This window comes from Gymnoscopelus microlampas (genome assembly GCF_963454915.1).
Source record: "Gymnoscopelus microlampas genome assembly, chromosome: 6".
Taxonomy (NCBI): domain Eukaryota; kingdom Metazoa; phylum Chordata; class Actinopteri; order Myctophiformes; family Myctophidae; genus Gymnoscopelus; species Gymnoscopelus microlampas.
In genome coordinates, this window is record NC_139943.1 from 37,029,862 (window position 1) to 37,044,212 (window position 14,351).

General features: G+C 41.7%; 1 protein-coding gene across 1 annotated transcript in view; it reads right to left on the reverse strand.

Annotated features, from left to right (window-relative positions):
* Window positions 1-4,758: 4,758 nt before the first annotated feature.
* The window catches only part of LOC311046571 (inositol 1,4,5-trisphosphate-gated calcium channel ITPR2-like), a 43,145-nt gene continuing 33,552 nt past the window's right edge, over window positions 4,759-14,351 (reverse strand). The window contains exons 44-57 of the mRNA XM_084058964.1: window positions 13,999-14,094; window positions 13,769-13,888; window positions 13,001-13,135; window positions 12,491-12,683; window positions 12,107-12,232; window positions 11,330-11,505; window positions 10,819-10,983; window positions 10,487-10,670; window positions 10,071-10,157; window positions 9,089-9,210; window positions 8,279-8,444; window positions 7,997-8,157; window positions 7,457-7,618; window positions 4,759-6,129 (exon numbers count right to left, since the gene is read on the reverse strand). Of these exons, the coding sequence (XP_083915090.1) occupies window positions 6,049-6,129; window positions 7,457-7,618; window positions 7,997-8,157; window positions 8,279-8,444; window positions 9,089-9,210; window positions 10,071-10,157; window positions 10,487-10,670; window positions 10,819-10,983; window positions 11,330-11,505; window positions 12,107-12,232; window positions 12,491-12,683; window positions 13,001-13,135; window positions 13,769-13,888; window positions 13,999-14,094 (1,974 nt within the window). The 3' untranslated portion in view covers window positions 4,759-6,048. The remainder of the gene's footprint in view (window positions 6,130-7,456; window positions 7,619-7,996; window positions 8,158-8,278; window positions 8,445-9,088; window positions 9,211-10,070; window positions 10,158-10,486; window positions 10,671-10,818; window positions 10,984-11,329; window positions 11,506-12,106; window positions 12,233-12,490; window positions 12,684-13,000; window positions 13,136-13,768; window positions 13,889-13,998; window positions 14,095-14,351) is intronic.

Genomic DNA, 14,351 nt, shown 5'->3' on the forward strand with positions numbered 1-14,351 from the left:
GGGGGGGGGTGATGTTTTGGACCCTGATAACAGTGATGTGTTGTCTTCATCACAGTATGCAGACCAGGACTCTGGGGCTGAGGAAGAAGGATCCAGGTGGGACAGTCGAACACGAATTTAACACGGCTGACTTCCCCAAAAATGTATTTCTCAGCAATCACTCCACGCGACAAACGGTGAGCTAAAAAGACAGATCATAAACAACGCAGCAGAAAACAAACAACTGACTACCAGGATAGATCTTGAATGTTTGGCAAAGGTAATTGCAGGAACGATTCCGGATGTGAAAGATGTTTGGAAGAGTGTGTTGTGTGGTACAAAGTCCAGAACAGTAACCAAGATCATTATTGGAGTGGATTGGACTATTGTAACACCACAACAGTGTGGTATGCAAGTGGTGTGCAAGGATAGAGAATGCATGGTTGAATGGCAGCAACAAAGGGCCGCTTGGCAGAGAGGCTTTCACTCAGGAAGACTCTTTGTACACAGATATAGTATACGGCCAGTTAATTCATTTGATATAATCAATTTCCCTAACGAAACACCAGTACAAGTAATGACAAGGAGCGTTTAATGGATGAGATCTTAACATGCGATTTAAGCATGTTGGAAACTCATGGTCCAGCACGAATGTTCAGCAATAAATGGGTGTTACATTAAAGTAAAAACTAATGTAGGTTACATACTGGAATGGATGGGTGAGTGAGCTTTTGGAAAAATGGAGAATGATTCTCGCTAAGCTTGCTGTGACTGAAATAGCATCTCTCGTGGTATGTGTCCTTGTTTGTTCATGATGTGTACCTCTAATGCGCGCGTTGGTAAGGTCTGGATTCAGATCTCAGGTGAGAGCTTTAAATGCTCCACCTGCTCACGGACAATTGGTTCAACTATATGACCTATACCCGCGTCCGGATTGGGCCACTCAAGGACCCGGTCCGGAGGAACGTGAAGCTGAGCCAACTCTGAGTGAAACTGACAATGATCGTGCCCAAACCATGACAGTAGCCGGGATGACAAGGGCCCCTGCTGACTCCCCACGGCGTATGTACGCCAGAAAGTAACCTCAGATTCACGGACATTGATCTGAACTGGACAAAGGAGGGTTTGGCGGATCATTGTCACACTGAGAGTTTTTGCTATGTTTATGATTTTTATGATTTCAATATTTGAAGTGATTGGTCCTTTAGGACATTGTAAACTATATATTTAAATCAGTATTGCAGACTATGTTATTGTTTATGCCTAGGAAACATTGAAACAGAACATATAAGAGATGCATGCCTGAATATAACTATGGTAATTGTATTATACGGTAGTAATAAAATAAAATGATATTGTTCAAAGTTGTAAAGGTTGGAATACAGACTGGACTGATTCATGCCTTAGTAATGCCTAAGAACCGGTTGAAAACTAAATACTTTTAACAAAAGCATAACTCAATCATGGCAAGGTAACTCGTAGGTAAAATAAATGGTTGAGTAAGGTAATGCTCAGGAAAAGGTATTTCCATAGGGCAAGTATACAACACATCAGCCTCATTTGGCTGACTGATTAAACAGGGTTTCATCGGCAAGAGTAATAGTGTTGAACAGCAGGTATTATGGTAGTGAAACGTTTTAAATGCTAAACCATGTTAATGGTGCACGGGTGCCACTGAGATAAAGTGTCTCAGACAATGCTTCAGCTATTGATAATAGGGTGTCCAATTTCAATTGGACAAAGGAGGGTATGTTGTGAACTAATGCATGATCAATAACATGTAAACACTTTATATGAACTTTATATGAAGGCCTCTGAAGAGTAGGCAGAGAAGGGCTCTCTCTCTATTTCTCCATCTCTCTGTCTCTCCCTCTTGCTTCACAAGCACACACGCAGACTCATGACAGGAGTCAGGTAACAGAGCGGTGCCGTTCCTAATGAGGGACATTCCAGAGCTGGTAGCTGGACAGAGAAGTGAGGTTAGACAGTGTTGCGATAGCATTCTGTATTGCTACACCGGTTAACGGGCGCATGATCTTGTTGTCTGTCTTCCAATCTGTTAGTTGATCTAATGACTGACCTTTTAGGTTGGTATAAAGTCTCTGACTTTAACCATTGAGCCTTAAGCTTCCTTGGGCTGGTCATGACCAGTCCTTACTCTACTCTGCAAACCAGGCTGTGCTGTGAATCCTTTTCTGTCTGTCTGCAAATAAACTGAAGCTAAGATATAGTCGGTGTCCGCCTTTCTCTCTTGCACACATTCCACAATCTCATAACAGTACAAGTTCGGTATTCAAAATTTACTTGAGTAAAAGTACAAAAGTATTGGCATCAAAATATACTTAAAGTACCAAAAGTAAAAGTACTCATTCTGCAGAAGTTTTCAAATGTATAAAAATCCTTATCTAGAAGCGCACAACGCTACGATGCGTTGTGAGCTTGTACTCAACATTGTACTCAAGTACAAGTACAGCACTTGAGTACATGTACTTTACACCACTACTCATATCTCTCTCTTTCACATCTCACACACACACACACACACACACACACACACACACACACACACACACACACACACACACACACACACACACACACACACACACACACACACACACACACACACACACACTGCCTGAAGCAAAAACAACATGAGTGGATGTGTCCCAGATCAAGGTAAACACTGATAAGAGAGTTCCATGACTATTTCTAGGACACATCTACTACTTACATGCTGAGGCCAGGTTCAACACGAACAACAAAAAACAAAACAATTATATTGTTGTTACTTACTGTAAGAATGTATCCCTCTTTTTTTCTAGGTTCACGTCAGTTCCACAGACAAGCAGAGGGACTTCAGGAGACTGAGGCCCACCTGTCACTAACAAGAGATGATGGTCTACCTTTCCAGCAAGAAAATGAAACCAACTGTTAGTTCATTCTATCTAGTTAGTTCAGTCTATGTGTTACGTATGACTTAGTGTTGCCCATTTATTTGTCTCAATGTATTAATGTCTCAATAACACAAGCAAAATAATCATAGCAATTTGCCTTTTTTAATCAGCTGGCCTGGCACTTTTATCATAAATGTATCATCAATCCAGGTAAATTGGAAAGTGGATGTTGCATTACTACACCTCATGAATAGGCCTATAGCCTACCACATTTTGTAAATAGGAAATTAAACATGTTCTCAGATGATGGAAATCTACCAAAGCCAACAAAAAACGTAATATATTCCCTGTGCATTTCATTGTAATAATTTATTTCTGAAAAGTCATACTTTACCACCTCCAGCCAGAAGAGGGTAATGTTGTCACAGAAAATGAAAACAGTAATAATAACCCATGACAATAATAGTCAAAAATGCTTGATCATCACCTGATCCACAAAGCCTCCTCTGATGGGCAGTTTGAATGCTTTACAGAGAACATTTCCAAAGTCACTGTACTAACATTCCACCTGTATGTCTCAAATGTTTCATGTGGTCCCATTTGTATATGAGGCACAGTGTGTGTGTGTGTGTGTGTGTGTGTGTGTGTGTGTGTGTGTGTGTGTGTTAGCTAGCCTACTTGAAATGTAACAAGTTCTGTTCTAACACGTTTACAATATTACAATATGAATCTATAAACGTCTTACCTTTTAAAAGTGCATCGCAAATGGTCTGTAAGTTATGTTGCAACTCCTACGCTACTCAAAACTTGGTTCATTATTGGAGTAAATGTAGCCTAGCTGTAGCCAAGAGTCCGTAAAGGCAGGTGCAGGTAATTGGCAGAGTTGAGGTGCTTCCATCATGTTCATATTAATAGGCTACTATACTTTACACACGGTTTTTGTTTTTCATTTATGTTTTCAGCACCTAAGGGTACACACGGTTGGTAGGCCTACAATTTTCGTATAGTGTTGTTTAGTCTCTCAAAGCCATTCAGTGACTACAGGTAGGCCTACGCCGGTCAAAGAATCTTCGAATGCTACAGAGATGTTTCAGACTGGAACAGTATGTCTCAAGAGACTGGTGAAACACATAAATGTTTGTGTAACACACAGCTGCTACTAGGGGTGATCATCGACAGGCAACTTTGGTTTATTGACCTCAAACAGTTACACAAAGTTTGCAAGTCCACAACAGCTGTATATGTAGCCTACAGCCCCGAAGCCTGGCCCAGCATGCTACTAAATTAAACAAGGGGATAGGCACATAGCCTATGGGCACTAACCCTACACCGAGACTGAGGCATCCCGATCCCGCCACACGCACGCACGCGCGCGCACACACACACACACACACACACACACACACACACACACACACACACACACACACACAGTGGACTGTGAGAGATCTCACAGTCCACATATGGACACATCAGTTGGATCAGCGGTGCAACAAAGGTGTGAGGGCTGTTTATTATAACTAGCCTAAAAATCTGATTAACCACTTAAACCCAATAGGCCTATTACATAGGCTATTTGAAAATCTAACAAATGTGAACTTTTTCATTGTACATTCCTTTCAAAGTGGGTTAAAAAAAAACACTGTAGAAGCTATTCCACTGTTCACTATTAAGGACATTGAGGTAAGAAGCGCTCCTCTTCCCCAACACTCCACTGACTGTGGAATGGTGTTGTTGTGAATGGGTATGGTGCACCAGTTTAATATGTTGGTGTGAAACTCTGTATTTAAGTCCTGCAATAAATAAACAAACTATGTACAGAGTAATGCTGCCAGTGCTGACACAAAGCCTAACAAGGAGTCTCATCTTTTCAAACGTTTATTACAACACAGCATTTGACAACATAAAGTTCACCCATCTTAAGTGTAAAAGGACAACTGCCGAGTCCCATTATGTGCATGTACACTCATTACCTGCAACGTGCTTGTGCAAGGTTAAAACTCACTTTCGGGTAAACTGAAATGAATTGCAGTCTGACGGAAAGCTAGTGGGATGGATTAACAATACACAATTAAAACACTGACCAAAAAGAAAAGGAAAAATTCTCAGAAGAGGAAGATGGTATAACAGTAAAGTAAATATTACAGTAGTATTAGCTAATAACTCAAGAATCTTTACATTGAACTTTATAACCAACTATATCTTCTGTCGACATGACATTCTGTACCAGTATAGGATTTAGACACAAAAGGCCTTTCAAGTAAATTCCACACAGGAGATCAGATTATCTTAATCCACATCTCTGTATTATATCCTTTGTACAATTCCGTAGACAAGACATGTATATTAAAATGGTGCAGTGAATGCATACAGGACATACAGACAGACAGACACAGGGGGCAAAATAAATCCAGTTATAGCACTTAAACATTTTACTCTTTTGTTTTAAAAGTGCACAGTCAAAAACTGTACAGTATATAAAAGTTAACAAGTGAGGCAGCAAGACACAAAATAAACAAACTTTTTTCTTAATAAGAAAACAATACTCCAGTTACCGGTATGTTAATTTGATTCGTAAAAAACAGTAAAAACCTAAAAGTGGGAGGCGAATACTTAACGTTAACCACACGCACTCTCTTCACTTAATCGGACCAATCAGGAATGGAAGAACGTACCACCCTGACCATCTGACCAGTGGGGATGACCTGGTCTCACCGTCAGATACAGACTGGGGAGGTCACATGACTCACTGTTGACTACATGGAAATATTTTCAATCCATTTACCGTAACTTCACCTTTCCCTGCACCTCTATGCCATACCACATGTCTGGCAAATCATTAACAAGAGATGACTCTTTCAGTATAAGGACAAATAAGGGGCATGGCCCTGTTTTACAGTACCTTAAAGTACTCTGTGCAACTGTGTTTTTTCCTTGGCTGAGGATTCATGCACATAAAGCATTTTTCTTTTTTAAATAAGGCAACATTTGTGTTAAAGACGAGGCACTTTTTGAAAATTCTGATGTCAGTTCTCATCGGCTCCTTGTAATGTAATTATCTGTGATTGTGGGTAAATGCCCTGTGCTTGAGGGTATGTGTGTGTGTGTGTGTGTGTGTGTGGTCTCTCTCAGCAGGGGTCCTAAACTGTGCCCAGACTGTTCCTCTGGGCCCTCAGGGGGCTGAGATGTGGTGGTTGGCCTGAGGCGGTCCCAGGAAACCAAGTCTCTGTTTGTTCTTCCTTTGCTCTGTCATCTGTGGAGAAAAGAGCGTGAGAGAGTGAGTGAGTGAAAGAAAGAGAGGAGAGAATGTATAAATGTGTCTAACCATGTTAATATTGGTGTTAGTCAAATTTATCATTTATTTTCCACTATTTATTATTTTTTTGTTTCGTTTTTTCTTCTGTTGCCTGTTACTTTGTTGGGTAAAGGGACTGGAAGATGTGCAGCATGGATACAAATAACTCAAGAGATAAAGTGCAGCATGGATACAAATAACTCAAGAGATAAAGTGCAGCATGGATACCAATAAAAAAAGAGGTCCCATTTGAGTTATAAAATGCAGTAAATGAGTTTCCTCTTTTTTAATTTAGAGTAGAACTGGGGGTCTGTGGCCTTATATATATATTTTTTTCTTTCTCCAAGACGTATTCCTTGGCATCAGTGATCCCAGATGTACAATGTAGCGTTATGTGGTTTTTAACCCGTGGGTTATGCTATTAGGCTGTGTTTAGCCTACTTGAGTGTGAAGTTAGCTATAGCTAAAATAATAATAATTTAAAACAAAAACAAGGATAGCAAACTGTAGTTCACATGTACTGTATGCAGGCTCAGAAACAAGACAATGTGTTGAGCAACAGCAGGCAGCAGGTTGATTTTATTTTGTTTATTTATTTTAACATCAGGATGATGAGGTATTGTTTATATGGGAGTGTGTGATCCTCATCTTTTCCTTGATCTGTGAGAGTTGTTTTTCACACATGTGGCAGAAGAGGAACAAGGAGAAGTCTGTGACTGGGATCACATGCAGAGGAGGTAGGTGATGGGACTGATCAGTCACACTGCTGCAGAGCAGCCAGTCTGCCAAAACAGCCAGGGGCCCTCCCGTCTCATTCAGACGCCATAGTTAGTGGACTGGCATGTACATATGTTGTATATATGTACATGCCAAGCATGTTGGGTTAAGGCAATGTCACACAATAGATACAGTGCATCAGGGGTCAGTTATGTGGATGGATGTGAACAGCAATGACGCTAATTGCTGTTGATGTGAGTACTTTATTGTGACCTGAAGTTTTGGGTGTTTATTTCTTAGGCTGAGTTCTCTAGGTCAGGATAGAGGAAGGACAGGCCTACTGTGAGGCAGCACAGGTGGGTTTGTCGACCACTAGCAAGATGCTAATTGAGGTAAAATACTACCAAATGTGTTTTAACAACTCGATGACAGGAGATGATCATGTGAAATTGCGGGAAAACAGATCAATTAATTGTTTTCCTGTTTTTTTTGTTTGTGCATGGTAGAGGGGTGCATTTGGATTTGCGCTCAGGCTGCGTTGAGACTCGTTGAGGAAGTGTGACCTCACCTGCTCCTTCAGCTCAAACAGCTGGCCAGAGAGCATGGACACCAGAGTGACGGTGCTTTCCAGTTTCTCCTGCAGAGAGCGCATCTCGTTCTGCTCACTGTCTCCTTCACTGCTCACCAGAGACATGGCTCTCATGCGGGGGAACCAGTCCAAGTTCTTCTCCTAGGAGGAGAGGAGACATGGTGAGAGATCAGTATGAGAGAAAGACTAAATGGGAAATGGAGGTGGAGACAGTGGGGGATGGTGGCGGAAATGCAGCGGTGCGTCAATAACAGAAAAATACATACCAAAAATACAGTTTACGTAAATAATATAGAATCATAGTCCTACTGGAAAAAATAGATAGCTGGGAGACACAGAACAGAAGTATTAATAATTCCGTCAATGGTAATTGGCCCTAAAACTCCAACACTATCAAACCTGCATGCTGAATAGGTTTCAATTTGACTTCACCAGGCACTTCAGGCTTTTGTGGCCAAAGGGCGTCAAACTATACTACAATGACCTGAATCATAATTATGTTAACAAAACACTACTAACCTTAATCATCTGAGCCACGTAGCTCTCAGGGCCGGTGTACTCGGTCGGGTCCTTCACTCTCACCAGAACCATGAAGTTAAGGTAGTGCCACATGTTGTGTTCTGACTTGAAATGCTCCTCAAATGACACTGTCTTGTTGTCAAATTTGTCTCTTTCCAGCCCTGTTACGAAACAGAAGACGTGAGGTTCGCGGAATGAGGTATGTGTGTGTGTGTGTGTGTGTGTGTGTGTGTGTGTGTGTTAATTACAATGTTATTTTGTGAAGCACAGTTTAACACACACCACAGATGAAGCAAGTGGTTTTGAGGACTTCTTCCTTTTTCTGTTTCTCGCTCCTCAGGTCGGCAAACGTGTCAATGATCACACCGAAGATGAGGTTGAGAACGATGATGATGACAATAAAGAAGAACAGAAGATCATACACCACCCGGGCAGCAAACAGAGGCTCCTGGGTAGGTAGAATTTGCAAAGGTAAAATATAAAGTAAGTAGGTAAATAAGTACAAATGAAACCCCACTGACACTGTCATCATCATCATCAGGAGCAGCATATACGGTACAAAGAGAAACGTATTGCAACTTTAAGTTACAAAGAGGGATTGAAACGTAAACAAATGGGTAGCTCCCTCTAACCCCCAAAATCATAATAACCTAGAAAGGGTGCACTTAATGGAGCACAAATCTCTGACAGAGAATATCTGATGTCATCAAAACATTTGTCTTATTGATGTCCAAATATAGTTCCATACAGCTCAATATTTGGACAAGACTGATCGGTGGTTTGCATTGACTGCCAGCATTAAAACTATGTTTTAACTATGTTTTAATGCTGTGTTAAAATAGATAGAATAAACTGATGAGAATCAGAAACTTCATTACCAGGTTTTCAATCAGATTTTGCTTTGGCAAACATGCAGGTACAACTCCAGCGATGAAGTGCATGGACATATAGTGCAACTGGACAGAATGCACAATCACCAAGTGTACATACGTTGGACAACAGGTGATATATCCATCTAAATTAATTTAAGATGTATGTTACCCTACAATGTGTGATACTTGATGTCATCATTCAGACATTTGGTTTCCTGACCTCTTTAGAGGGCCTCCTGAGAATGTCCCCCACGCCTCCTCCATTCCTCAGTCCCTGGTTCAGTACCGTTATAATGCACATGAGCAGCGTGTCACACACCCTCTCCGTCCCGTCATCCTCGGCTATCACAGGACACACACACACAGAGCAGAAAAAAGGGTATAGAGGGGAACGAGTGAGTGAGAAATACAGACCCTTTCAGAGAATAAGATCACCATGAAGATGAGTAAGAGTGAGTTCTAAACACTTTTCTTGGTTCCTTTGATAAACCCACAGTGCTTCCTCATTCGGGGATCTAATCTCTTGGCTCACAACCTTTCATAACCACAACCTTCTTGCGAGTCAGCAACAGAATGCAATGCAATAATGTAACTGCCAGCGAGAGAAAGTACAGAAAGAAATACAATGAAATGTTTATTAAGACAGCTGTTTATTTTTGATGGGGTGAGAACCGGAGGAGTAGGAAAAAGTGAAATTTACACAGTCAAATCCCCAGTGTTAATTTTAGTTTCTCAGAGACTAAATTTAACACGAGGAATATTACTGTGTATGAACATGGAAAAGACAGAAGGAAGAGAGAGAGATGAGGGTGAGGTCACATGCGTGCCCCTGTTGCACAGGTGATCCACAGACTGACGTAGACAGTGCAGGAGAACAAAGGCCGATGACTCACCCCTCCAGTGTGTGTGAGTGTGGGTGCGTGCGGGTGTAACCTTTAAGGAGCTACCAACAGCAAAGGTCTCATGCCATGTCTTTAACCCCATTTTCAATCGGGGATGAATAAAGTTTATCTCATCTCATCTTCCATGCACAAATACACACAATGTATGCAACATACTGTCAAACACTAGATCTGATATGTGTAACAATGAGAAAATAACAACTGTGCCTGGCACAGACAGACAGGATCAGTAAAAAAAAAGAAAAGAAAAAAGCTTAGAATCAAATTTCAGATAACTTTCTGTTTTCAGTAAACACTTACCAGCAGCAGAGCTGGGTGAGGGTTCAGGGCAGCTCTCTCTCACACATGCCTCACCAACCACTCTTTTACTTAATAAACCCTTTGGACCTGGAACGAGAAGCACAATGACAAAAATGACAAAGACACAGAGACGTCATTATTACAAAGGATGGCTCACGTGACCGCTACCACAACTTAGCTGTGAGTAGCAGCAAACCCTTCACATTGGCTCTCATCAGCTCAGATAAGACCAGGGAGAAAGACTTCAGGAATTATGTAAACTAAAGCAGCAGGTGCTCGTGGGTGGATACGAGTAGCTGAAAAAGCCACAAAAAGCTACACACACATATATCTTTGACTTACAGTATATGAGTAGGAAGATTAAGAACAACTTAAATCATGTTAGCTCCACCTGGAGTAAAATGTAGATTTCTGACCTGATCCATGAAGGCGCTCCACATCCATACGGAAGTCATCCTTGAGGAAAAGGAAGCCGATGATGGAGAAGAAATAGACAAGGAAGATGGCCAGCACTGCCGTCAAGAGGATAGAACGACCGTTCCGCGTCACGCTCTTTATAACGTTGAGCAGTGTCTCTTCTCGGATCACCAGGTCAAACAGCTAAACACAACCACATGCGACATCATCAACAATTATGCAGTTCGTTCATAGAGAAAATCTATCTTTGTAAAATCAAAACTAATATTGAACAAAAAAACAACATTTCTGGTATGCTTGTTATCAATGCAATGGAATTGAAATGCCTCACCAAGAAGCTGTAGAAGAACTCATGTACAAAGAGGCCCAGTACGCAGATGAGGGCATAGCTCAAATGGTAGATGAAGAGCATGTCCATAACAACCGCTTTGTAGCCACGGGTAAAAGTTCCCTGGTTTCCCACGAAGCTCACGAGAAAGACCACCTTGTTGAACAGCTGAAAACGAAGAAAACGGCAAAGCAGAAGTATCTCTGAAAAAGGGAATTAACTAGAATGACATTATTGTACATTAATGGACAATAATTGACATATCCCTCCACAACGGGTTCCGGGTCCGGGTGTGGAACAGCCTACTCTAGAGCATGTAGTTGATTCCATCACAGACAATGGCCTTTAAATGCATTCATAGACAGTTCATAGACATTTTCTGACCACCCCTGACACTGACTGTTGAGCTGCAGTGAACCGTATGATTGGCAAATGGATACATTATCTTACTTGGCTATTGTTCACAATTGCATAAAAAAATAAAAAAGACTTTACCAGAAGTCACATGACTTACATTGGTGGCTCCCAGTAGCAGCAGAGCAGGGCCAAGGCCCATAGTGTAGATGGCACGCAGTATAAGAGACACCAGGAATAGCACCAAGCCCCACGGCTTGGGGAGGACATACAGCAAGGGGGTGAGAACCCCAACAGACACCCACAGCAGGACATTCCAGAATGGAGGCAAGGTGCCTGGACATGGGAATAAAACATCATCAACTCATTAATGAAGTGAACTAAGTGTTCTGCTTGCTCTGCCTTCTTGTAAAGTAGTGGCTCATACAGTAGGGATGGTTGACCACTGATCTGATGACACTGAACACTTGTCTTCTTTGTGAAGAGGAGCAAAACTAATAGCACCTCCAGAGATTGTTACTGAAGTGGCTTTTAGTTTTAAGGATACAAAGATACCACAATAACAGCCCATCAAGAGAATTCTAGATTCTAGTTTTACCAAACTGAACTGAACTCAATGCTCTAGCAGAAATGCTATCCATCTCATGTGTATCCAGCATGATGGCAAGGCACACAAGACCCTCATAAAGAATGTATAGTTCCAATATCCATCTAGAATGGATATTCTACCCATAAAGATAAAGATATCAGTATAATACCAGTAAAGATAATGATACCATTGAATTGGTAGAATTTAGACTGACTTAAGCCAATGTAGCTCAGCCTTGTACAAAGAGGAGAGGTTCATTCCTTTACACTCAGGGGGGATTTGAGCCAGCACCGGGTCTGAAGTCAAGTGAGTTCATTATTACTTGTAATAACATTCAGCACATCTCACCCTCGTCTCCATCATCACCAAAGGGGTAGAAAACTGCCACAGCGATGTTGAGCAGGCAGGCCAGGTAGAAGGAGATACTCCCCCAAAGGGAAATGTGCCGTGAGAACCAGAACAGAGCTGTATTCCCTTTTATTAAAGACATTAAGAGGCTTTAGTAAAGGATAGACTGACACAAGCATGCACAGTCATACAAAAATGCACACATAATTATGCAAAAACACAGAGTAGGAGTAGGCCTGACAATTTATTATGTTAATAATGGCACCCAGGCATTATGCAACAGAACATTATAATCATCCTGTTGATGACAGTTTCTGTTGCAGCGATCATTATCTCTTTACCTAGAGAAACCACAAAGTCTGATTGCACAATTCAGGGACTTACTTCTAATCTTCTTCTGCCACCTCATCTCATTATAGAGGTTGTCGAACTGCTGGAAGAAGTCATTGACCTTGCTGCCCTGGTCATCTCTCTCTGTGGTGGTGAACACGCGCACCTTTGATTCCTCTGTCAGGTACTCACAGATGTTTGGGACGGGAAATACTATCTGTTCCATGGTGCGGTCATGGCGCACAATCTGGCAGATACAAACGTGCAATATGTCATTACCAGTCATGTCAAGATACTACAGTCAAACTATTATAAGTGTAATTGAATTTGTTCCATGAGACTGAAATGGTTCATCCATATTTTTAATGTGCGACAATGTCTGACGAACAATATGGACTCGTTTGCAAGATCCTTTGGTCTGGCCCTTCGCCTGAGACCCATTTGCTATGGAACATCCTACCAGGTCATGGCACACAATACAACTCCCAATCAAAATTGTGATACTTAAAACTGTATGGTATTTGGTGGATAGTTCGGATAGAGAGACGTGATGCCAAGGCCTACCTCTATCTGAGCGGTGTGGTTGGCATAGAAATGAAGAGCATCATCTCCCTCATGGTGCTGATCCTGCCCTGCCCCCAGTCCCGACACTGTGCCTGGCTTCAGGCTCTGCTTAAGGATCTTATGGTGTCTGGCCAACTAGGAAGCAGGAAAATAATACTTTACTACAACACATTATTCTCTCACCACATGCTCAGCTCAAACACACAACTGTAAGGTGGACTGGAATGAGATGCTTTTGTTAAATACAGTAAGCTGTGTTCTTTTATAGATATAGACATAGCCATTCACACCAGTACAGGTGTGTGTGTGTGTGTGTATGTGTGTGTGTGTGTGTGTGTGTGTGTGTGTGTGTGTGTGTGTGTGTGTGTGTGTGTGTGTGTGTGTGTGTGTGTGTGTGTGTGTGTTTTCATACAATCTACACACAAACAGGGTCACACACAATTAATCGCAAGTCATCGAAAATTGTGATTTTAGGTTTCACATTGATGTAATCGGGAATCTTAGTTGGTCATCTGTTGCATCTTGCAAGGGGGTACTAACCAGAACAATGTACAATCCATCTCCTCAACCGCACGATCACAAAGGTCATTACATACCATTTGGCCAAAGATATGTCACCAATAGCAACGAGCAACAAGGCATGATCATTAAAAATCAGCATCATCAATAATCGCGATTAATAATCGTGATTGCAATAGCAAGCTAAATTGTCGTGATTACAATTTTAGCAATAATTAATGCAGCCCCACAAGCACAAGCATTTTCTACCTGGTGACTCAGAATGTAGATATTATGTCCAACGTCTCTAGGTTTAATCTGGAAGGTTTGGTGCTCCTCATCTGTGTCACTGTCCATTCCCTGACCATAGACCTCCTTCATCACATCCACCTGTCAAGACAAAGGCTCTGCAATTCAAAATCACTTACATTCAACTGAAAACAGGCTTGTTTGACACAGCACATTGTGGATGCATTTGTGCATTCTGCGATGGCACTTACCAGTTCATTGGGTCTCATTTTGAACAGTATCTTCTCTGCGTTCTCGCTGTCTTGGCGACTCTCCATGATGGCCAGCAACAACTTGGAGGCATTGTTCTACAAGACAGACCCCGACTGGTGACCTTTACATGCAAAATAACTGTACGCTACATAGAGAGTTCTGACTATCATGGATGCATGGATCAAATATGAACCTGGGACCGTTTAATTGAGAGAAGTCACAAAATACTGTATACAATGTCATTCCCATACGTAAATCCTATTCTCATTTTTGGGCGGTGCAACCGCCCCTATATGTGAGGTTTAGACATCGACATTCGCTGCACTGTGATTGGCCACCATTGTACCCCCCC